General features: G+C 36.0%; 1 protein-coding gene across 3 annotated transcripts in view; it reads left to right on the forward strand.

The window, feature by feature from the left end:
- The window catches only part of BCKDHB (branched chain keto acid dehydrogenase E1 subunit beta), a 203,980-nt gene that overhangs the window by 57,664 nt on the left and 120,542 nt on the right, over positions 1–25,774 (forward strand). For 2 of the 3 annotated variants that reach the window (XM_030315890.2, XM_032593204.1), the window contains exons 7-8: positions 6,959–7,056; positions 9,144–9,254. In XM_030315890.2, coding sequence (XP_030171750.1) covers positions 6,959–7,056; positions 9,144–9,254 — 209 coding nt within the window. Of the gene's footprint in view, positions 1–6,958; positions 7,057–9,143; positions 9,255–12,229; positions 12,315–13,173; positions 13,367–25,774 lie in introns of those variants that run through there. The other variant, XR_003968886.2, reaches the window with a different exon arrangement.

The following is a 25,774-nucleotide window of genomic DNA, read 5'->3' on the forward strand; positions in this document are numbered from 1 at the left end:
CACAACACGCAGAGACCAACAAAGCGTGATATGTATGTGGAGAGTTTAAAGAATATTTGCTTTATTGAATATAAGGCCCATTTAATGTCTAAAAATTTAATTTGAGAAAATGAGGGTGAATTGCTAGAGGTCAATGAGAAATCTAGATTTAAATCTTGATTGGTTTCAGGGAAAATAACATTTATTTTTATTTATTTATTTATTTATTTATTTATTTATTTATTTATTTAAAGTGTTTATTTATTTATTTTGAGAAAGAGAGCAAGCACGAGTTGGGGGGGAGCAGAGAGAGGAAGAGAGAGAATCCTAAGCAGGTTCTGCCCTGGCAGTGCAGAGCCCAACATGGGGCTCAGACTCACAAACCACGAGATCATGACCTGAGCCAAAATCCAGTGGGATGCTTAAACATCTGAGCCACCCAGGCGCCCCAGCAATAATTTATTAAGATTATGTTTTCAGGGTGCCTGGGCGGCTCAGTTGGTTGAGTGTATGACTCTTGGTTTTGGCTCAGGTCATGATCTCACCATTGTAGGATTGAGCCCCAGAATCTAAAGCAGGCTCTGCACTGTCAGTTGCAGCTCTATACTCACTCGCAGCGCAGATCTATTTGTGTGATCACGTGACCTGAGTCAAAGTCAGGTGCTTAAGGGACTGAGCCACCCAGGCGTCTCCAGAGTCTCCACTTATTGTTGTCTCCTTAGTCTCCTTTGTTTTGGGATAGACCATTCCTTTGTCTTTTTTGTCAGTTATGACCTTCACATTTGGTAGAATGTCCTTCAATCAGTTTGTCTGATGTTTCTTCATGATTAAGTTCAGGTTATGTAGATATTTGGGCAAGGATACCCCTGAAGTGATGCTATGCCCTTCTCAGAGCATCACGTTGTGATAACACATGATGGTGTTCTCAGCTTGCTTGTTTTGACTTTTCTGTTATTTGTATATATTACCCTACTGCTTAGAATGCCAACCTTTTGCTTTTGTGCATCTGATTATATTCATTCTTCAGGATCTATCTTTTTTTGTGGTTTTCTCTATTTGCTCTAGTTCATCTGCTTTCTCACTTTTCTGTAATCCTTTTACTCTAGTTCTCCATAAGACCTTGACATGCTTATGGTGTGAAGACCTATGTTATCATGTGGCTGTGATCTTCAATCACTGTCCCTTCTAAGAGACTTCTCTGGCTTACTCCCTTGATATTGAGACTTACTGTATCAGTCTATGCTGTCCACACATGCTCCCAATAATCACCACTGGTTAAAATAGTATGAAAAGTTTAGTACTTAATTATTCTTTATTAAAAGTTAATTTTGTCTTTTAATTAGATAGTAATATTATGACAACTATTATAAGGACAGCTCATATTGACAAATAATATTGGTAACAGTATATTGATTTGGTCTTACTCATATAGACTGTTAATCTTTAGATTTTCAGTATTTTGAGGTGAAGAGATGATGGGAAAATTGGGGAATAATTTAAAAGTAATTACTACAATTACTATAATTACTATAGTAATTACTATAATTACTACAATTATACCAAAAAAATTCACTTAGTTTTCTTGTTCATATATTTTCTTATCTTTAACATCAGTGTTAGGAGGAGTTGTTGGTATGGAAGTGAAAACTGTTAAAAGTGTGATCATAATTAGTAGCCTCACCTGAAAGATTATTTGGAAAAATAATAATTATAATACAGAGATACTGGTTGATGGTTAAATATCAGTTTTATACAGCAAATGATAATAGTAGTAAGAATAACTGTTCCTAGAATGAAAAATTTATAGTTTTAATGACTATAACAATGACATTGAATTATTTCAAATGTAAAACTGTCTTCTTCCTAAGAACTAAAAGGATGACCACAGTGATTAACTTAATATGTCCTCATTCTGTCCTTATGACACGGTCGACAGACAAATGCTGCTTTCCACAGTTTACAGATGGGATACTGGGGCATAAAAGTACTACAATGCTTTGTAAGAGATCACCAATTTAGTTAGATGCACAGACAAGGTTGGGAATTGGGTTCTTGGTTGGGTGAATTTTCCCACCCTCTCCCATTAGACTGTAAATTCTGACAAATTCGGTAGACTTTCTCAGGTATGAAGATTTCCAATATGTTGTTAGTAATCAGGCAGCATTGAAGTAACATTTTAGAAATATACTCTATTTCTTTTTAAGAAGAACCTTTATGTTTTATCACTGCATCATGTATAATGCAACATGAATAAAGCCCTACTGACTTTCACATTTGTGAGGAAACTAGCATTACTGCAGATTAGTGCCAGGGCAGAGAAATGACCCTATTATCTCTGTAATGGTAATATTGTGCCTCACAGGGAAACTTGCATCATTAAGAGTGAGTTATTATTTCTTGCAGACACTTTCTGCATGTGTTATTAATATATGAAGCCAGAAGGAATTGAAAAGGTTTTCCTGGGGACTTTGGTATATAATTTAAAGCTTTCCCCTTTACCTGAAACAGCACATAAATGTGTGTTGACTGGTGTTTGTAGATGCACACACACACACACACACACACACACACACACACAACTTCACGCCTCCATTTCTTTGTACACACCTTTGCTTTCTACATAGAATTCCCTCTGTATTTTCCCATCATCTCCAAGACCCCTGTCAATTGTGCCCTCCATGGTGGTACCGCTTCCTTGATCCTTACAACCAGGTTGTTGCTTCCCTCTGTATTCCTAGAACAATTTATCCCTACCACTGTCTCATGTTTTTGTTTGCTGATTGTGTCTTCCCATCTTTATACCTCCCAGTTGAGTATGTGCTTGTCAAAGACAGGGACTGCCTCTTTTAATTTCATATTCCAGTATGCTGTGTGATACCTGTATATATTGGCTATACAATAACTATTAAATGAATAAAGATATATAATACATAGTATATACATTTATATACAGCCTTATTTTAAAAATGTGTTTAAGATGACAAAACAAATTACAAGAAAATTAGAAGGAAAAAAGTAGGAGGATGAGGAAAAAAAATTGGGGTGGGCACGAGCTAATTCATGCCATGAGTCTGTAAGTATATATGTAATGTGACTGTAAGTGCATTTGCAATTACAAAGGAAACGTATATATGGAATTTACAATGTATGTTTTAAAAATCTGATATTTGAGCAAAAAACTGCATTTTTTAATTTTGGTTTTAGAGTTCTTATTTTTCTGGGTCACACATTTTTGTTAATATATATCTGATATTGAAGGGTTTGTCTGGAATATTCATTAGTGCTACGATTTGAATGTAATCAGCATTTGGTGAAATGGAATGGTCTCATTTGGTCCCACTGCTATGAAAACAGGATTCTGTAATATGACTGTATAGGGGCTCTTCAGTTCTTGAAGTTTTCTGCTGTAACTCCTCTTACCTGTTCTCTTTCAAAAATCACATAGTCATGGGGTAGGAATGCAAGAATGCTTATTTGTAATAATAACCTTCTCTTGGAGTAAGAATCTTTTACATTGGGGTAGCTAAGGTACTTGTGAGTTACGGCTTACCCTCTAAGTGACCTGTGTGCCACATTTAAATAAACAAACATATTAAAATTGTATTCTTATTCTCCTGCTCTCAGGATTAAATTTATGTGACTCTAGTAGATTTTTTGGTTGTTATTAATATGAGACTCTTCTTGAATATAATTCCCTGCACGATTTTGTTGATGGAGAACAATGCCTTGTTTGCCATCTCATTCCTTAATTAAGTGTTAAAGTAATGAGGTCTTATTATGCTGGGTAATTTATTTAATACAATGAAGCAGTTAGTCACTCACTGGCAATTTCTCAGAGGAAGTGGGCCAAGATGCTAACCCACTTCTTTTAGTGTGCCAGCCATTAGAATTGTGCGTTCCAGGGATTTGCTAATCAGCTGGCAACTGATATAAAAGGCGGGAAAGACGGGACTCTTGAATGACAGCCACTGACTCACTGAAAAGACAGTGTGTGTACTGGCTTCAAGCCTTGTCTATTGATGCAGATCTTGCTGCCCTAGGAAAGACTACTTGATGATGACAAAGAGCCTATGGTGCTACCTTTCACAAGTTTGCTGGGTATCATCAGCAAACTACCATCATTTTGGTTTAGCAACTGAGAACTGCTAAGTAGAATATACTACTCCAGTTGAATGTTTGTTTTCCTTCTGTGTGTTCCTTTATCCAGCCATATATCTGTTGGTTCATCTGTCCATCAAATACTGGATTTAAGCTGTCAATAAATGGGCTGGAATTAACCTCTGAAAGCACTGTTTAGAATTGAGGTTGGCAAACTTTTTCTATAAAGGAAGAGGTAGTAAGAATTTTAGCCAATAGGCCATGCTATCTTTTGTAACTACTCAATTCTGCTGTTGTAGGTTAAAAACAGCCATAGATAATATATAAATGAATGGATGTGGCTGTATTCCAGTAAAATATTGTTTATAAAAATTGACTTGCCTACTCCTGGTGTGGATGGAAGTATCTGGCTCAACATAATTTGTGTGCTACACCAGAACTTTTAAAGAAATGCTTTTAATTCTTATGAGTTTAAAAAAAAAAATTTAACATTTATTTATTTTTGAGAGAGATGGACAGAGCATGAGCAGGGGAGAGGCAGAGAGAGGGGTAGACACAGAATCTGAAGCAGGCTCCAGGCTCTGAGCTGTCAGCACAGAGCCCCATGCAGGGGCTTGAACTCACGAACTGTGAGCCAAAGTTAGATGCTTAACCAACTGAGCCATCCAGGCGTCCCTGCTTATGAGTTTTCTAACACAGCTTGTGTCTCATGTTTGTTAGTTAGCTTAATTGTCATCTGCTTTGAGTAGTTTTGTGGATTTTAGTGTATAGTTTAAATGTATTGGTGATTTTAAAAATATTCATTTCTTTCTCTGGCATTGATTATAGAAATGTTATTGGATTGGAAATATAAAAAAAAGAAAAGAAAAAACTTTCCACATCACTGAGAATAGTACCATTAAATTTGATAGTATTTATTTATTTATTTATTTATTTATTTATTTATTTATTTTTACATTTATTTATTTTTGATAGAGACAGAGCACAAGTGGGGGAGGGGCAGAGACAGGAGGAGACACAGAATCTGAAGCAGGATCCAGGCCCTGAGCTGTCAGCACAGAGCCCCTAAATTTGGTAGTTTTTTAAAAATCACTTATAAGTAAAATCTATGTTTTTGACATGAAAACATGGCCAAGATATGTTGCCATGTGAAAAAATAGTGAGATGATAGAAGACTTCTGAACAGGGTGTACAGTGTGATTCTATATGTGGAAAAAAAGATTCATATGTGTTGATAAGTGTGCATACTTGACTATTATAAATATCTGAAAAGACACTGAATCGGTCCTGGTTCTTAACTTTCAAGCCGAGATCAACTCTGGCCAATATAAAAGCAGAAAAGATTTATTGAAGGATAATGGATAGCTGAGATATCTTTGCAGTGCCTAAGAGCCAGGCTTAGAGGCCGTATGTCTAAAGCAATACCCAAAATTCCACCGCATAACTGGTTTTGCAAAGATGCCCCAGCACCTATTGGTGGATGTGGAACTGCAGTCTTGAATATTGATACCACTGAATCTGAATGCTGGATCTGCCTCCACTGTTACCCATACTCTAGGATGAGTTCTGGGTACTTGCTGCTCTTCTGTGTCATCAGCTTCCATTTCAGAGTCTGCCTTTGATTGGCAGAGCCCACATGTTGTGCCCTAGCTGCAAGGGAAGCTGGGAAAGTGCCTATGTGGACCTTACTTCTGTAGTGGACAAAGTGCCTTGCCTCATCAGATGGGGCATTTCCCCAATTTAGGAAGAGGATTAAGAAGCGTGGATGACAGAAAGAATGAAAGCTGTCCCCTGCAGACACCCAGGAGGTTGTTGGTGTTGATTACTTCTGGGCAGTGGAGTTGGAAGAACTAACTGGGGCTCAGAGGGAACCTTTTTTTTTTTTTACTCTTCTTTGCTCTTTGATTTAAAAAAAAAAAAGATTAAAACAACAATGATGAAAGATTATGGGGAAAGTCAACAAAAGGGAACTATTTTTCCCCACCACTTCTGCTGTTTCACTGCTCTCACATGGAATTCAAGACGGCTTTCTAGCCTAACGGGGCAATTCCATCAACTTCCTACTCAATTTCATTTAAAAATTCACCTCATGATTTCCTCTTGAATTCAGTCAACTCTATATTGCTTGTGTTTGGTTGGGCAGAAATAATCATGAAATAGTTTTCTCTGGGATACCAGTGGCTTATGCTTCCTTTAGCCCGGTAGAGCTGCTTTAGCATATCTCTTCGAGATCTACAGGATTCAGCTCTGAAAATTAGGGTGTTGTCGGCTGCCATAATGGATGAAGTGTTCATAGATGTAAGGCGCAAAAATAAAATATGCTTAAATATTTGGCCCTACTATGTATGTTTCATTTTTCAAACCCCTATAAATTTGCTTCTTGATAGAAAACTTGTCTGAGAACTTATTTCAGTCTGATCAAGTTTTAGCAGACATGTTAACATTTTTTTTTAGAATGGTTTTAGATTTACAGAAAAGGTGTGGAGATAGTACAGGAGAGTTCCCATATACACCACATGTAGTTTTCTGTATTATTAACGTCTCCTATTAGTATGGCATATTTATTACAGTTGACACATATATTGACACATTGTTGACCAAAGCCCTAACTTTAAGTAAGATTTGATTAGTTTTTATCCAAAGTCCTTCTTCTGTTACAGGATAGCTGATATATTTTATACATTTACATTGTACTTTTTCATATGTGTAGTGATGTCATGGAGCCATATAATAAATGCTATTTCTGTTTTAAATAACTTAGGGAATTTGGGGGAAGAGTAAAATAAAGCTTTGCCACAATGAAATTCTTATATTCTCTTATGCACAAGTGCCACATGAAAAAAAAATAACTTTTTATTTTTTTCCCCCGTTACATATTCAGTTGAACAGGTTCCTGTAGAACCATACCGCATCCCCCTGTCCCAGGCTGAAGTCATACAGGAAGGGAGTGATGTTACTCTAGTTGCCTGGGGCACTCAGGTCAGTAACATTTATAAGAACCAATAATGTCCATATTGTTCTTGGAAGCTCTCATTTTTAATCCTGATACTATAAAAATTTAAAGTGTTTTTCTTCTGTCTCAAATTTTAGTCTTGCTTGTGCTACATCTGTATTTGGTATTGATTTCTGGTTGAAAGTGAGGTGCCTATTCAGCTATATTAAAATATATATGAATGTGGTAAAACCATTAAAATCTGTTGAGTTTATGCAAATGGATTCATTCAAAACTGTTTCTTTTGAGGCACATATTATACATCACTCACTCTGGCTTCTGCACTTGACCTGGTGTCTTTTTCATCACATCTGCTGCCATCTCATGTGATTATGTAGCTGGCCACGTGGGACATCTAGTGATCCAGCGTCTGAGTTCTATACCTTCCTCTGTTCCAGCGAGCCTCAATTCTGATCTGTCTCCATTTTCCCAGTGCTTGTCATGCTGCCCTGCTTCCAGACTTTGAAACTCGGGACTCTTTGCTCCTCTGGCCATAGACTTCTATCTTTGACTTTTCTCTCTCCTTCTTTTAAAGAAATGGTCCATTTTTCTTTCTTCTGTGTAAAGGAAATACTTATTTTTAGAAAATTTGGTGCAACGTTAAATAACGAAAATAATAGAAATCATTTGTAATACCACAACCTCCTACTCTCCTCTCCACTCCATGTTTGGCTTGGAGAGCCAGTCCTCCTGGTTTCTTACCTCCAGTGGGAAAATCTTGTATCTGTATCCCTTTCACGCAGCATGCATCCTTGCCTCTCTTTGTAATAGGGAAGTTAGTGTATTGGATACTATGTCCTATAACTTGCTTTTTCCTCATACCTTCCATGTCTGCTGCCACTCCTTTCTTCTTTCTCTTTGTACTCAAAAGAAGAGGTGTCTGGTTTTTATACCTACCTCTACAAATCTTTCAGATTATATTCTCTTTTACCTTCTCCAGGTCTGTAACTTACCAGCTAGTCCCTTCTCTCTTTTGCATCTTCAGTTTCTTCTTTCCACGTCCCTTTTATTAACAAGGTGTATATTTCTTAGGGGCGCCTGGGGGGCTTAGTCGGTTAAGCGTCCAACTTCGGCTCAGGTCATGATCTCACAGTTCATGAGTTCAAGCCCCCGCATCGGGCTCTGTGCTGACAGCTCGGAGCCTGGAGCCTGCATCGGATTCTGTGTCTCCCTCTCTTTCTGCCCTTCCCCTGCTTGTGCTCTGTCTCTCTCTGTCTCAAAAATAAGTAAACATTGCAAAAAATTTAAAAAGGTGTATATTTCTTCTCTATCTAAAAAATACCTTTTCTCTACCCTGCTTTTCCCTTAAATACCAGTACTTCTCCTCCTTTCTTTTATCACTAAACTTGAACAACCATTTTCTACTACCTATATTTAATTCCTTAACTTCCTTATGTTCTTGTACCTATGAGTTCTGTTCCCACTAATTTACTACAATTATTTCTGCTGACATTCCTAATTTTCTAATGATTAAATCCAACCCTTATCCCATATTGCTATGGTGTATGATACTGGCTGCTGTTTTTATGAAACACTTTCTTCTTTAGTTTCTGGGAGATATTGTCTCCTAAGTTTTCTTCGTGTTTTTTGTTGTTGTTGTTGTTTTCTTTCTTTCTTTCTTTCTTTCTTTCTTTCTTTCTTTCTTTCTTTCTTTCTTTCTTTCTTTCTTTCTTTCTTTCTTTCTTTCTTTCTAGTGAGCTCCTCCTTCTCCAGTTTCCCCTTAAATGTTGGTCATCTACAGGGTTCCACAATCTTCCCTTTCCTTCTCCTTCCTCATGCCCTCTCTAGAAACTCAACCTACTCCTGTGACTTTACCTTCTGTATGCTGATATCTTATCAATGTCTCTATCAATGACTGCTCTCCTTTTCTTTGAGAACATCTTTCCAACCGTTTTCTAGATATCTGTGTTTGATTATTTTGGTAGAATATGGGGTTCAACATGTCTAAGACATTTAATTCTTCATGAAAATCAGTTTCTCTGACTTTAAACACTGTTTGTATTAATGATATCAGAATTCAGTTAGTTTTTCAGGTCTCAATCTCTGTAGTTATTCTCTGCTGTTTTTATTTCAGGTTCATGTCATGCGAGAGGTGGCTTCCATGGCTCAAGAAAAGCTTGGAGTATCTTGTGAAGTCATTGATCTGAAGACCATACTACCTTGGGACATGGATACAGTTTGCAAGGTATGAATATAGTTTGATAGAGTGTCATTTCCTTAAACTCTTGGGGAATATTTACTGGCAGTTTGCAAAGAATTGTTTTGAAATTTTGAGCTTCATGAGCACTTTCACCTGATTGAAAACTTTAAAAATTTACACCGTGACAGAAGCATGTGGTGTATAATCAGTTTAATGCTCAAGGAAACCAATCACTTGACAGTTTTTCCCTTCCATAGTTCTCTGTTTAAAATATTGCAAAACTGGAGTAGTGCAAATAGGAGCATTTCAGGTATGTTGGAAGTCACCTGTGTTTTTAACTATTTATCACTTGAACTACTTAGGATTTGATAAGCATAGTTTAATATAGTCTGCTAAATGGTTTGGCTAAATTTTCATTATCTCCTCTCCAAAAGAGATGGAGATGGATTATGTTCAAAACCAAACCAAACCAAAAAAAACCCCTCTTTGCACGGTCTTAATACTGTGAATCACAGTTTAAATGTTATGTTGTGGGATTCTGGCTGCTCTTAGTTTTCTGTCTAAGCAACCGCTTGGTAGTTAGTCCCTTCTCAAGAATACAGCTCGGTTCCCATTTACTTGGCTATAACTGGTAATCTTTCACATTAACATACAGATAAACATTCCCACTGTGGTATGTAAGGAAAATTAAGCCCTTTTTTTTATGTGATGGTAGTATCTACTAAAGTTTAGGTAATGTTGCATATATTACTTTTCCTTGATTTACTGTTATAACAAGTGAGTCATAAGACTGAGGGTATTTTACATTTATTTTTTTAAGGAATATTAAAATTTTTTATTATTAGAAGTATTCTTAGAATATATGTATAAGACAAAGAAGGAGGGAAATGACCATAAATTATTAAAAGTTAAGCCAGAAATTTAATTCTGCAGAGGCTGGTTTACGTATCTTGATTTTTTTTTTTTTACCAATTTATTTCACAGCATTTATTGAGTACCTACATTAGCGAGTGTTCTAATAGACATATAAAATTAAGTAAGACAAGTTCCTAGATTATTTTCTAGGAAACAAAAAACACTTTTTTTTTATTTTATTTTTTATTTTTTAAAATTTATATTCAAATTAGTTAGCATATAGTGAAACAATGATTTCAGTAGATTCCTTAATGCCCCTTACCTATTTAGCCCATCCCCCCCCACAACCCCTCCAGCAACCCTCAGTTTGTTCTCCATATTTATGAGTCTCTTCTGTTTTGTCCGCCTCCCTCTTTTTATATTATTTTTATTTCCCTTCCCTTAGTTCATCTCTTTTGTATCTTAAAGTCATCATATGAGTGAAGTCATATGACATTTGTCTTTCTCTGACTGACTAATTTCACTTAGCATAATACCCTCCAGTTCCATCCACGTAGTTGCAAATGGCAAGATTTCATTCTTTTTGATTGCCGACTAATACTCCACTGTGTGTGGTGTGTGTGTATATGTATATACACACATCTTTATCCATTCATCCATCAATGGACATTCGGGCTCTTTCCATACTTTGGCTATTGTTGATAGTGCTGCTATAAACATGGGGGTGCATGGGTCCCTTTGAAACAGCACACCTGTATCCTGTGGATAAATGCCTAGTAGTACAATTGCTGGGTTGTAGGGTAGTTCTATTTTTAGTTTTTTGAGTAACCTCCATACTGTTTTCCAGAGTGGCTGCACCAGCTTGCATTCCCAAACATTTATTATTTTTAAAGAAGTTTAGCATTCTCCTGGCTTTTATAGGCTGTTTCTTAGGTTAGTCACGTGAAAAAAAATCTGCAACTACTACTGATGTGAAAGTACAGCATAGGTTATATTTAGATAAAGATTGTTTTATAATTTAATGAAAGATTTAAGATTTGTTATAGTAAATGTTCCGTGGACTCACTTGACATCATCTAAACACTGGACATGGTTACAAACGGTTTCAACAATATTCTAAGTCTTTATATTTGTAGCTTCCATCATTAAGGGCAGTATTTTAGGTTGAATTATTTGTAACTGCATGAAAGTAATGCTTATTTAGGCTTTTTCAAATCGAGTCAGATGCTGGGTTTTCTTTTAAGTAGCCAGCTGTTCCAAATCATGGAAAGCTGGAACTGATAGCCTTTGCCCCAGAATGGGCTTCTTTTTTTGCAACTGTACCCCACTTATTCTTGGAGTTTATATTTATAAAGTGAAAGGTGCTTTTGTATGGGAATATAATGTTTTGTTATGGTACAGTGGGGGTACTGATATATGGGTAGGACAAGTACTTTTAAACTTTATTTACATTTTTATATGTCCAAACAGAGTTTGTAGCAGCTTATGGTAAAACACAAATGTAACAACACTCCAAGCTTATAATTGGGAAGGTAATGAAGAGAGAGGAAAAAGAAGGGGGAAATTATTTGTTTATATTTCTCTCTACATCATTTGCTTGTGTGGAACTCCCCCTCCTCCTTTTATTCAATCTACTGGTTGCACCTTTGTATGGTCCTGGAATGTAGGTCCTATTTCCTTAGGGCTCTTTACTATTGGAAAAGATGAAAGAGGAGACTAGAGACCGCTGCTGCAATGAGAAGGTGATGCATCAAACCTCTGAGTCACCAGCATCCTCACTGTAGTCTTGTGTTCGGGTGCTTTCATCTTGCCATTGTCTGGTTGATGACCCTCCAGTTATGACAGTGAAAGCCCGCTTGTCATATCTTGATTACTTTGGGTTCTTTGACTCTCTTCCCTGCTGGTCATGGTGATCTTGTTTTTTCCTTTCATGTATCAAAGGAAAGTTTTGATACTTGGCATCTTTCTAGGATTTGGAGATAACTTTAACAAGAGGGCCCTATAGCTAAACCTCATTAAAAGTGAGGCTTTCGTTGTTGTTGTTTAACTAGAGTTAAGTTTTTCTTTATGAATTCCATAGTAATCAAAATTTATGTTTATTATCTCTTTCAGTTAGTGCTGTGTTTTATCTTTTTTTTTTTTTTTTTGTCTTATGATAAAATCAGATCCCTCAACTCTGTTCATGACATGTTAAGCTCAGCACCAAAATGCATCTTTTTGGAAAACCTAATCAAGAAAAGCCTATTAAAGGTAAAAAAAAATCCTTATTGAAAATACACATTAGCACACTAAGCATAGTAAAATGACTCTGGGACAGTTGAGGAATTGGTTAATGAAGTCTGAATTTAACTGCATTTTTAAAAACATAGTCCTACTTTTTGCTTAAGCCTTGAAGCATTGTTTGGAAGTTATAATTTTGAAAAATTGCTTGGGGACAGAAAGCAGCAGAGTTTTTGAATGTTGCTCAGGGGAGCTACAAAATTGGAGACCTGAGTAGATCTAAGAACCGTAGTTCATTTATTTAATTCTGAACCTGATATTAAAGGGCTAAGCTGGAAACCTCTAAAAAGCGGAATAAAAATTCCTGAGTTTTGAGTTGCCTAGGAGACCAAGACCTACCCCGAGGATTTGGGGTATGAGTGGGGTGGGGGAGAACATCAGTGAGCAGAGTTGAAGGCCCTGGAGTGACAAATGGACTCTTTTTACTTGGGGGCACCTGCCAAGTAAGTTTCAACTAGAAATTGAGAATCCAGGTGTATAGACTCCATATTTGATTGGGTTGCAATGACAGAATGGGAAACTTGGTGGGATTGTGTGTGTATGTGTTAAATACACAGTTAGTCTTCCATTAAAGATATTTGCCAAATTTTAAACCTGTGTATGGTGGGCACTAAGCAGAAAATAAATACCTAAAAGGCCAAGCCATCACTGGAGACTAAAGTGTCAAAGACCAATCATACTCTCACTTGAAAGCTGTGGAGTCAGGTCTTAGGATATGAATCAAACCAGAAGTAGATCACAGCTTCCCCAGTCTGCAGCACAGTCTCACCCCCTCTCAGTTCCTTTCCTGGATTAATGTAACTTACCTTATGCTCTGTCTGCCCAGCAGAATGAGGAAACAGTCCTCCCATCATCTGGAACCTCTATGAATCTGCATTCAATAAAAAATTACTAAGTATATGAAGAGACAGGACCATTTGATTCAAAACCAAGAAAAAAACACAAACAATAGAAAGCAGAAACACAGGTGATCCAGATACTGGAGTTAGCAGACAAGGACTTATTTATGTTTAGGAACATAGAGGAAGAAAAGGAACAAAAGAGGTAAGAGTGTGGAGAATAATCCTAGAGGGTTGGTTGTGTGTGTGTGTATGTGTGTGTGTGTGTGTGTGTGTGTGTGTGTGAGAGAGAGAGAGAGAGAGAGAGAGAGAGAGAACATTTTAGAACCAAAGAAATATTTGTCAATAAGAACTCAGTGGATGCGTTTATAAAGTTATTGGACTTAGAACATGATAGTATTAATGAACTAGAAGGCAAGTATATAGAAAATGTTTAAACTCAAGCACAGTTTGATTGATTGGGGGAAAATAAAATAGACTAAAACAGAAGGGAGCATAAAACACATTGGGGATCTGGTCAAAGGATCTGTCCCATATATGATTTGAATTCCAGAAGAAAAGAGAGAATGAATTGGTCAGAAACAATATAAGAAGTATTTCTCATGAAACTTTCAGGACATCACTATAGTCAAGAGGATTTGTGAACCTCTAACGATGTATTAAAAAAAACCCACACTCATGTATGCAATGGGATGACATCTTAACTTGTTGAGGATGCCAACCTAACATTCTATACCCAGTGAAAATATACTCTTAAAATTAAAATGAAGTAAAAAATATTTAGACAAATATAAATTGAGAGAATTAATCACCAGCACATTTTCACTAGAAGAAATACTACAAGGGAGTTCTTTAGGCAGAAGGAAAATGATCCTCGAAGACAATGAGAATGGGGCTTACATGAAGTTAAAATATTCCATTGTTCTAGGATTATTAAATGTAAAATTTTTATCAGATTACATTAAGTTAGGGATGCATGTTGTAACCTCCAGATTAACAACTGAAATAATATTGAAAGTGTATTTCCAGCAAATTAAAAAGGGAACTATAGATTAATAGAAATATTTGGTTAAACTAAAAGAAAGGAAAATATATATTAAAAAAAAACCCAAAAACCTAAAAAGCAAAAGAGATGTGTCCATAGAAAACAGAGGATAGATATAAACCCAAGTATGTAAGTAAGTAAACACAAATGGATTAAATCTAATAAAAGCCTTCATTAAAAACCTCATTAAAAAATAACACCAATATAGGGCACCTAGGTGGCTCAGTCAGTTGAGCGTCCAACTCTTGATTTTGGTTTGGGTCATGATCCTAGGTTGGTGGGATCAAGCTCCGTGTCAGGCTCTGTGCTGAGCATGGAGCCTGCTTGACATTCTCTCTTTCCCTCTGCCCTTCTCCCCCACTCATTCTCTCTCTTTGAAAAAATCAATCAATCAATCAATCAATCAATAACACCAATGTGTAGCTTAAGAGAGATACTTTAAATATAAGGACACAGAAAGTTTGAAAGGGATGGAAAAAAGACCGCTGGTATAGCCATACAAATTTCAGATAAAGCTTTTAAGGCAAGATGTGTTACTAGAAATAAAGAACATTTCATAACGCCAAAGGAATCAATCTACCTTGAAGATGTCACAATCTTAAATCTATTATGTCCTCAACAGCATAGTTTCAAAATACATAAAGCAAAAGAAAACACAACACTAAAAGGAGATGTAGACATATCCACAATCATAGTGGGAGACTTTGACACCCTTCTTAAAAAACTGATCAAACAAGCAGATAATATCAGTAAGTATATAGAAGATCTGAAGAGTTAAACTTGTCCTAATTGTGTACTCAACTATATAAGGAATAATTCTTTTTTCCACTGAAGAATAATTGACATATAGTATTAGTTTCTGGTGTACAACATAGTGATTCAATATTCATATACCTTATGAAATGATCACCACAATATGCCTAGTTCGATTGAATATGGAACATTTATCAAAACCAACCAAATGCTAGGACATAAACATACAATGCTAAACCTCTGAAGTTTGAAGTCATTTAGAGTATGTTTGAACAGTGGAATTCAGTTAGAAATTGAAATAAAAAATACCAGAAAAGCCTCAACTTTTTACAAATTAAATAATTTACGTTTAAATCATGGGTTGTAAACTGCAATAGAAATTAGAAAAATACTGAAGTGTTATGAAGTTATTACATATCAAAAATGTCAAGATTCAGCTAAAGCCATGCTCAGACAGAACAGTATGACTGTGCAAATACATATATTTAGAAAACAGGAATAAGAACAAAAAAATTAATGATATGAATTTCCATTCCAGAAAGAAAATCAAACCTAGAGAAAATGGAATAAGTGTAGTGATAAAAAGTAGAAATCAGTAAAACAGAAAATGTACAATAGAGAAGCTTAATAAAGTAAAATTTAGATCTTTGAATAGATTAATGTACTTGATAAGCCTTTAGGAAGACTAATGAAAAAAATAGGACAAAAACAAATGACAAATATCACGTATGAAGAAGCAGAGAATACAGACAACAGAAAGATATTGAGAGGATATCATGAATAATTTTACAAATAAGTTTGGGTGAAATGGACAGACTCCTGCAAAAATATAATGTTTTCAAAATAATAATTACGTAATCTCAATAGTCATATATCAAAGAAATTTAATCCATTTTTACTAATGCTTATATAAGGAAAACCCTAGACTCATAGGGCTTTACTGGTGAATTCTTTAAAACACAATTCTTATACAAATTCTTACAGAAAATAGAACAAGAGGAAAAACTTCCACAGTCTTTTTATAAGGCTGGCTTAATATTCATATCAAACCTGTTTCTGACAGTATATGAAGCAAAATAATAGACAATTTTTTCTTAAGAATGTAGATGTAAAAATCTGAAACAAAATATTGGAAAGTCAAATCCAGCCATATATCAAGAGACAAAGCTGAGGGTTTATTTCAAGTATTCAAAGGGTGTTTGACATTCATAAACATTCACACAGTGGTTGATGCAATTTCCCACATGAACAGAAAATGGGAAAAACAATCCTGATGATCTTCATAATACAGAAAAACATTTGTTAAAAGTCAATATCCGTTCATAATGAAAATTTCTTAGTAGCCTAGAAATAGAATGGAATTCTATTAATATGATAAAGGGTAACTTTATCTTGTAGCTATGAAGAGCTTTTTATAAAAAGCCTGCAGCGAAAAGTATATTTCCTAGTGAAATTTTGACCACTTTCCCACTGAGATCCAGGAATGCAACAAGGATGCCCATACATAAACGCAAGAGATACAAAGATCATATGGATTGGGAAGAAGAAGTAAAATTTAGTATTCATAGATAATGTGATTTGTATGTAGGAAGATCTACAAGAATCGGTAGGCAAATTATTAGAATTAAGTGTACCAACACCCCTGGAAACAAGGTCAATATACAATAATTGTATTTTTATGTACCAGCAACAAATAGAAAATAAATTGAAAACATTTTGCAAAAATACCAAAGAATCAGACATCTAGGGAGAAATTGAGTGATGCATATGTAACAGCTTTACACAGAAAATCACAAAATATTATTCAGAGAAATTAGAGAAGATGCAAGCAACCAACGCACATACCGTAAGTCAAGATATGTTGCAAGGTTATAGTAGTTACCGCGTTGTACTGGAGTGAAGATGGACTGCTGTGCTGCCATTGGTTAGCTTTTTATAGACTTAGAGCTTTGGTGTACTCTGACCAGGAGGAGTTTTTTCCGTTATTCAGCCAGAAACCCATACCCCTAAGTAGAGCTGTTCTTCCCAAGCTCCCCAGGTATAAGAACCATGATTAAGTGTTGAGGGCTTGAGTGGACTTTCCTGCTGAGATACAGACCACATTCAAAGTGAGTTAAAAAGCGAGCTACAAGTTAAAACAAACAAACAAACAAACAATGGCCAGGCATAGAGTTAGGTGTGAGGTGCTATCCAGCTTGAAATGAAGTTTTTTGTTGTTGTTGTTGCTGTTGTTTTTAATGTGTAGAAATTCAGAGACGCTGCCTATGGATAATAAGCACTTGATGACAGTCTTTGAAAGAAACTCAGGATTCAAGAATAATATTGTCATTCAACATAGAATCAACTACATAACAGTGCAAAAAAGAAAAGAAAAACGACAATTCATAAGGTGTGGGTGATTTCCATATGTTTATGGAGAGGAGAAGAGAGCTCTGACACAGAGCTTTGACATGCATTACTTTAGTTGAAGATTAAATTCTGCTAATTATTTAAATAAATAAGGGTTTGCCTTTACTCCTTGGAGCCTTTTTTTTATTCCTCTCCCTTTCATGTTTTGCCTGCCTACATTCAATTCCAAAGCAGATCCTGCTGCCTTGTCTACACCATATGTCCAGAAATCTGACCATCACCTCTAATGCTGTTACCCTTGATCCTGGTCCACACTGTGAGCATTTCTCACCTGGGTTTTGGCCATAGCCTCAAACTAGTCTTGCTTCTGCACTTTACTTGCCCAAGACAGAACTGATGCTTTCAAATGTGAGTCACATCATTTCCCTTCTAGTCTCAAATGGCCTCAGTAGTTTCCCATTAAATTTAGTGGAAAGGTCAAGTTTCTTAGCAAAGTCTACAGGGTTTTACTTCGTCTCACCACATTCCTCACCCCATCATCCATCCCCCCTTCAGGAAATGCTCTTCATGGACTCTCAGCCAAGCCAATGTGTTAGGTCACCACTCAAATACCATTTTCTCATTCAAGCCTTCTTTGACCTGCTTACTTAATATTAGATCCCATCCCTTTTACCAAGACTCTGTTTTACCCCTTCTTCCTTTTTTTTTTTCTAGAGAGATTAAATGATCTAACCTATTATGTAACTTTATTATTTATACTGTCTATTTTCTTCCCCCATTAGCAGGTAAGTTCTGTGAGGGTAGGGGCTTTTGTCTGCTGGGTCACTGTTGAATTCTCAGTACCTGAAAAAATGCCTGGCATAGGTTTGGTGTTCAGTAGATATTTGCTGTGGAATTAATACAAATATCAGCAAAAGAAAATTTGATAATATGCTATGAAAACTGTTTACTATTGAAATGTTTTGATTTTTGTACTTTTTCTTATTTTTGTTGCTTATATAAATGCGTAAAAAGTAACTCTAAAATATTGCTTTATGAATAAATCTATGTCAGGGCGCTTCAGTGCCTCAGTCGGTTAAGTGACTGACTCTTGATTTAGGCTCAGGTCATGATCTCACAGTTCGTGAGTTCAAAGCCTGTGTCGGGCTCTGGGCTGACCTGTGCTGAGACTGCTTGGGATTTTCTTCCTCTCTCTCTGCCCCTCCCCGGCTCATGAGCATGTGCACACTATCTCTCAAAATAAATACATAAACTTAAAAATTTTTATTTTAAGCTGAAGCGTTTATTTTTAAGTTTTAGTTTGACCTTAGTTTTAATTTGTTTTATTTTTCTTGACCGTTGTCCATTTTTCATAATGGTATATACAAATTATCATTTGAATTCTCATTACAATAGGACCAATTTATTCTAAAAATCAAAGTGAAATTGACTATACTTAACCTCAGTTATCTGTAATTTCTGAGAAATGTGTTCTTATAATTTTCTGCATAGATGAGAGTCACTACTTCTGTGTAGCAGCTTTCAAAACTACTTAACCTTTTGCATGTCAATATTTTCAAAACCTTTTCGCTTATACTTTCTCAAGGAAAACATAATGTATATAATTTCATCTTTTGAAAATAATTTAGTCCAAACAAACATGAGTTGTTACACTGTGTTAAGACATTTACATTTATTAAGGTATATGGTTGTTTACTTCATGGATATATTTCTGTGCTTAATTTCATGGTTTTAAGCCTTTTTAAATTTAAGTGTTCTTTTATCTTTTGCTGTCATATCATCACCAGCTGTGCATGGGATCCAGATGACCAGACTTTATAACTGAGACTTGTACATTGGCCAGGGAAGGCCTGTAATGATTTCTCATGAATCAAGAACACATGCTTTACTCTTTAAACCTTATGATACTAATTTGGGCTTTTCAGAACCTTTCTCCTCTTATTTCCTTGCCTGCTTTGCAGGTGGGTCATTGTTATGGAATTTAGAGCTGGAAGAGTTCAGCCTGGGCCTGTTCCCTTTGGCCTTTCTACTGGTCTCAGGAGTGATCTGTGACTTTTAACATCCGTCACAGCTATTATGCACTGCTTCCTATGAGGGGTTTTGTCGATTCAAACAGACTGGTACAACACACTGTCTCAAAGCCTCACCGCTTTCCCCTCTCCCCCAAAGTAATCTACTTTTTCAGAGGTACTCAGGGGATGGGTCATTACGTTTTTAAATTTTGGAAATGGTGTAGACAGGAACTTCCTCTCTACCTGTTTGCTCTTCTCTCTACCTCTCTTGCTTTCCTGCTCTTTTCCCTTTCCACCCCGAAAGATGGTGATGTGCCCATCGATGCAAATGGTTGTTCTTTGGCTTCATGTTGAGGTACCTGTAGTCTTAGTATTTTGGGGGCATCTTAGGAGCAGGGCAAGGCCTCTGTGATACTATAATGTGGGATAGCAGCTGGAAGTAATTGCACTGTAGCCTGAGGAAGTGACTATAGTCAGGAGGGAGGATTTAACATCCTCTTCTCCTGTCCTTGCACTCCAGCTCTTTCCATTCTTGCTTTAAAAGACCTCCCTGGTGAGGTGCCTGGGTGGCTCAGTTGGTTAAACATCTGACTCTTGATCTCAGCTCAGGTCATGATCTCAGCGTTTGTAAGTTCGAGCCCCATGTGGGACTCTGTGCTGACAGCTCAGAGCCTGCTTGGGATTCTCTCTCCCTCTCTCTCTGCCCCTCCATCACTCCCGCTCGCTCTCTCTCTCTCTCTCTCTCAAATAAATAAATGTTAAAAAAAAAAAAAAAGAACAAATTGGGACCATGGATAAAGGTAAGGCAGGTTCTGAGATTGGCAGCTGGGGTCACGGCAGGAGGTTCTGGGAGCTGAGTCCTTCAATAAAAAAGGAAAGGTTTATCACAGGAGCAGAACTGGGAAGAAGTTAAACACATTTGGGTGTGTCTAATCATTTATACATAAAGAACCAAGTTTGTTTGCTCTCTATATCTGTACCTGGTGTTAGTGTATTTGTGAATAGTGCAAAACAGTTTCAGCAGACTCATATTACCATTGAAGATCAAGATAAACTCATAAGGGTTATATTTTATGACTTTAATTGTAATTTTGTAGCCTTTGAGTTTATTTTTATTTTCATAGCGTTGATTTTAGATTACCTTAGATTTCATTTTTATTAAGATTGCCAACACTAGCAAGGTAGTATTTAGGGTGTATACTTTGTACTGAATGGCTCTAAATTGGTTTTATGGGGCAGTTGGAGAATTTGTCTTTAGACAATCTACAATGGTTTAGTACTACCTGTTATATACATTGTTTTTACTTGATTTCTTGGACTTGATTGAATAATTCACTGATTGAATACTAGCTCTTTGGCTTGAGGATTTTAGTTCGTGAGGTATAGGGGAGAGAGAGAATCTGAGAATGAATGAGAACTAGAGCAATACTAGAGTGTGGGGGCTGGGGTGGGAAGAAAAGCTAATGATTACCTATATCCACTAGAGGCCTCTCTTAAGCCAAGTTTCATGGAAACCAGGCTTCCATAGTGGGGCCTGGCTCTGTCATTGTAAATTAAGCATATTTTATGTTGTAGTTCTGAATAAATAGTATGAGAGCATTTTTTTCCCTAGAACACATATTATAATCTAACCCAAATGTTTTCTTTAATGTGTTTATCAGAACTGATGATCTGTTAGGCTGAAAACAAATTAGGAACCTCCCTCTGCTCTTCTTTTTCACTCTCTAAATAAGCTTTTTGTAAACACATGTAATCAAAGAATATGTCCAGATGATATGTCTGTTTAACACGGCAAGGATATTTAGGTTTAAAAGTGTTACTGATTTACCATGTTGTGTTTAATTATTGAGAGTGATATATATTTTTCTGATGTAGACTATAAATAATTTTAACATTTTGTATATTTCTTTCATGACTATAATAAGCTTCTAATATCAAAAATCTATTTAAGAAATGATTCAAAAATCTTTTTTTAGACTTAATATTGTCTGGGGTAAAAATTAAATGCTTAACTTTAGGAGTAATGAAATTATCATTTTTAGTTTGGAATTATTCTGGATGTGGGTTGACCTTGCCAAGAATGCAGACAGGGAGGGCAAGGTCACCCTGTCTGATAAGAACAGTTGTTCTGTTCCAAAATAGGAAGGCTGACCATTTGGAACTTGGGTCCACCTTTGCCAGCTCCTCGTTCCTATAGGATTTTCTTTGTCATGACCACAACTAGTTAGTTGTGCTAACTGGAGAGAGTTCTAGGTTTTTGGATGCTATATTTGGGATATGACTTCTACATCTACTGTCCTGCATGGTGGCTCTTGGAAGATTCCTCTGAGTTCCATGAGGGCAGGGGAGTTTTGTGAATTTTATTACTGTATCCTTCAGAATTTTGAAGAGTGTACAGCGTAGAGAAGATACTCAGTAAATATTTGTTGAATGATCTTATTAAATTTCAAAAATAGCACAAAATGTAATAATAATAATGTAATAATAATTCAGTTTTTCAGTGAAAGAAATTAAAGGAGAAAGTGGTAATTTCTGTAGGAAAAAATACCCTGAAAGTATCACCCCTGCTACGTGGTCTATTTTTGGTAAGACTTATGTTTTAGATATGTTTTGAGAAAGATTAAGATAATAACTGGGGTCTGATCTAACTTTGTATAATATATGTAATAGAACAAGTTTTAACATAGTGCCTGGCGAATGGATGGTAAATAAGAGTTTAAAACAACATATTTTCTGCATACCTCCTTTAGTATTCACAACAGTTCTGCTAATTAGACACCAGTGTCATTATTTATAGGTGAAAAAACTAGGTTTGGAGAAGGTAGAGTAACTTGCTCCATCTGGGTCACAAAGCTGCTGAGATCACTGGGCTCTTGGCCTTTGCCTTTGAGAAGCATGCATCTTTTCAAGCAGAGTTTGAGCAGAATTTGTAAATATTTTTCAGATGTGATGAAACAACTGTGATTGATGCTATAATTTGTATGTAACTTGCAAGTATAGATGATATTGGCAATAGAAATGTATTTATGGGGAGGGGTAGTTTCTGTTTATTTTATGCTGGGCTTTCTGTCAGAACTGTTGTGTTCTGATGTAGTCATTTCCATTCTCTAGGCTAAGAATTTCTATTCGCATTTTAGAAATGAGGAAACTGTGTCTCAGAAAGCATAGAAACCTCCGGAAGTCACTTGGCTAATAAGTAGCAGAACTGCAGTTCAATCTTAGGTCTTCAATCCTGGCATGCTGACATTTTCATAGTATAACCATGCCTCATGTTAGGATAGTTATTTTACAATTATCTAACTTCATGCTTTAGAAAGTATCATTTGAGTTTTGCTGATGAAAAGCTTCTAAACTTGAGCTTGCAAATATTTTATAACACTTCAAGAATTTTCTTTCACATTTGCCCACCTGTGTAACATTTTTTAAAGAATATAACATTCCTGAATACTGTATATACCTCGTAAATCACATTACCATATTTCATTTCATTTGGCATTATTATTTTCCTTTCTACATGAACTGGAGAGAGCAAGATTAAATTTTATAATTACATTTTTCCATTTCTAATCCTATTTGATGTGTCCCCTTATACACTTAAATTATTTGAGTTTCACTCAAGATTTTATTTTGTTGAAACTATTTGCTTTCGCTGTTAAGAATAGCAGTGAAAAGAAAGAAATCCATTACCTCATTTCATAGTGAAAAAAGCTCATAGGTACTTTGTGTTCTTAGTTGAACATTTTCGCTGTAATGTAAGAAGTCTACATTCGTTGGCTTTTTCTTCTTCTTCTTCTTCTTTTTTTTTTTTTTTTGGATGGCCATTAAACTGGTACTTACACTTAGGAAATTGTAGCATTTATACTATAATTGGTAAGTTTGCCTTGCCTTTTCTATTATAACACTCTAGTTTTGCAGTGTCTAGCTGTTATAATTTAACTTAAAACTCTATTGAAACTGTGATCTACAAAGTTTCTTAAAAAATAAAATTGGGGAATAATACCATTTGCCTCTATAATTTATCTACTCCAAAATTGAAACTGCTCTTATCTGTCATAGATAGTCAGCCCTTCCAAATACATACATTCTCTGTCACACACTTTTGTTGCTTTTCTTACAGGAATTTGGTTTTCTCTCTGTTTATGTTTTCTTTTAATTTTTTTTTAATGTTTATTTCTTTTTGAGAGACAGAGACAGAGTGTGAGCAGAGGAGGGGCAGAGGGAGAGGAGACACAGAATCTGATGCAGGCTCTAGGCTCTGAGCTGTCAGCACAGAGCCCAATGTGGGACTCGAACCCACAAGCAGCAAGACCATGACCTGAGCTGAAGTTGGACGCTTAACCGTCTGAGCCACCCCGGCACCCCCTGTTTGTTTTCTTTCCTTCTTTCTTCCTTCCTTCCTAACTTCCTTCCTTCCTTCCTTCCTTCCTTCCTTCCTTCCTTCCTTCCTTCCTCTTTCTTTCTTTCTTTCTCTTTCTTTCTTTCTTTCTTTCTTTCTTTCTTTCTTTCTTTCTTTCTTTCTTTCTTTCTTTCTATGTTTATTTATTAGAGAGAGAGAGACAGACAGAGCATGAGTGGGGGAAGGACAGAAAGAGAAAGGGAGACACAGAATCTGAAGCAGGCTCCAGGCTCTGAGTGGTCAGCACAGAGCCCCATTCAAGGCTCGAGCCTATGGTTTGGGAGATCATGACCTGAGCCGAAGTATAATGCTTAACCGACTGAGCCACCCAGGCATCCTGCCTGTTTTCTTTTATATGTTTAAGTTACATGTTTTTTAATGTAGTTGTTACACATTTTAAGTTTCTTTTTCAGTATTTTTTGCATTTCTGTTGATATTGTGAATAACATCATTGTTATTAGTTTTTCCTGTTTCCCCCCTTTTTCTGTGTGTAATAGAAGAGATTAAAAAAAAATTAAAGTCATACATTAACATGTCAATAACACATACAGTTTAATGGAGCATATAATGCAAAGCAACATTTTCCATCCCTGTTTCTAGGACCACCCCAAACCAGCCACTTTTAACCACTTCTCTATTTTGTTCTGATGGCTACTTCCATATCTCTAAGAAACTGCACTGTACAATTATTTTGGCTATAATACTTTATTCATTTCTGAAAAGGCCTGAATTGTAAACAAGTATCAAAAATAACAGGGTCTGTGGAAAAAAGAAGGTTAGGCAGATCTCTTAAAACATACACAGCTTTGTTACTAGAGCAAGAAAGGGTTTGTAACTAGAGTCAGGAAGAAGTGAACCTGCTGAGTTATGGAGTTAAGGGCAAAATTCATAAAAGTTGGGAGAACCATGTAATAAACACTTCTAAAACAGAGCAGATGGGCTGGCCTGAGTCAAGAGGCATAGTGTATGGAACTGTTTTTCACTGAGGCTCTCAGCTTTATGGTTATGCTTTGCCTCTTACTGTGTTTCTTAGCAGCATAAAACATTAATGGGCTAGGGCGAATTGCATATATGCCAACATGAGTAGGCCAGCTGCTGGTGTCTTTAACCTAAAAATAGGCTTCGTACCTTTTGCCAGAAAATTGGACTCCCCTTGCCCAGTCCCTCATGTAATTCACTGGTGAATTGGGTTTGATTGACAGCACCTAGGTTACATCTTTATGTTAGCTGTGATGGAGACTGGACAATAGTTTTTTGCATTCTACCTTGAGAAAGTGGGATTAATAATCAAGGAAACTTTTAGAATGTGGAGAGTATGTTCAAAAGTTTTGGGTTATCCCACAGTGAAAGGTCTAATACATACATATTCACATATGTATATACACATCTATACATACATAAGTGTATGTATCAATGTGTGTATACCTTCATTTATCAATTTTAAACATTATTCTTCATTCTGACATACATGTGTTTGCATTATCTATTAGCTTCACCTTAACATTTCCCCAGTTTTTAGCTTTGTAATCTCTTCCACTGATTGTCTTTTGATTTTCATTAGTTTTAAATCTCTTGTTCTATTAATTTTTTCTGAGTATGCCTCCACATTTCACTGTATAAGGTGACATTAATGCCCTCTACCTGTTTTCACCTCTCTCCTCTCTCCCCTCTCCCAAGTACTGTCTTATAGCAACTATTTATTTTTACACATAAAAATAAACTGACAACATTGAATTCTGAGACTGACAACATTGAATTCTGTTCTGTAACCATAATTAAATCTTCCAAACTTTTGATTGTAAAAGTTAAAAACCAGTAAACACTCTTGATGTTATTATGATAACATAAATATTTTTATTTTATGTTGACCGAGGGGTAAGATTTTATTGTCTCTGACCCTGGGTGCCCAAAAGGAGATATTCTTGGCTTCTAGAACAAATGGTTTGCCTTTTTCTTTTATAGTTCATTAATTCCACAAAATCTTGTCACACTTTAGATGCTTTATTTTTGGCCATAGCATTCTTCTGAATCATTCT

This window comes from Lynx canadensis, chromosome B2 (genome assembly GCF_007474595.2).
Source record: "Lynx canadensis isolate LIC74 chromosome B2, mLynCan4.pri.v2, whole genome shotgun sequence".
NCBI lineage: Eukaryota > Metazoa > Chordata > Mammalia > Carnivora > Felidae > Lynx > Lynx canadensis.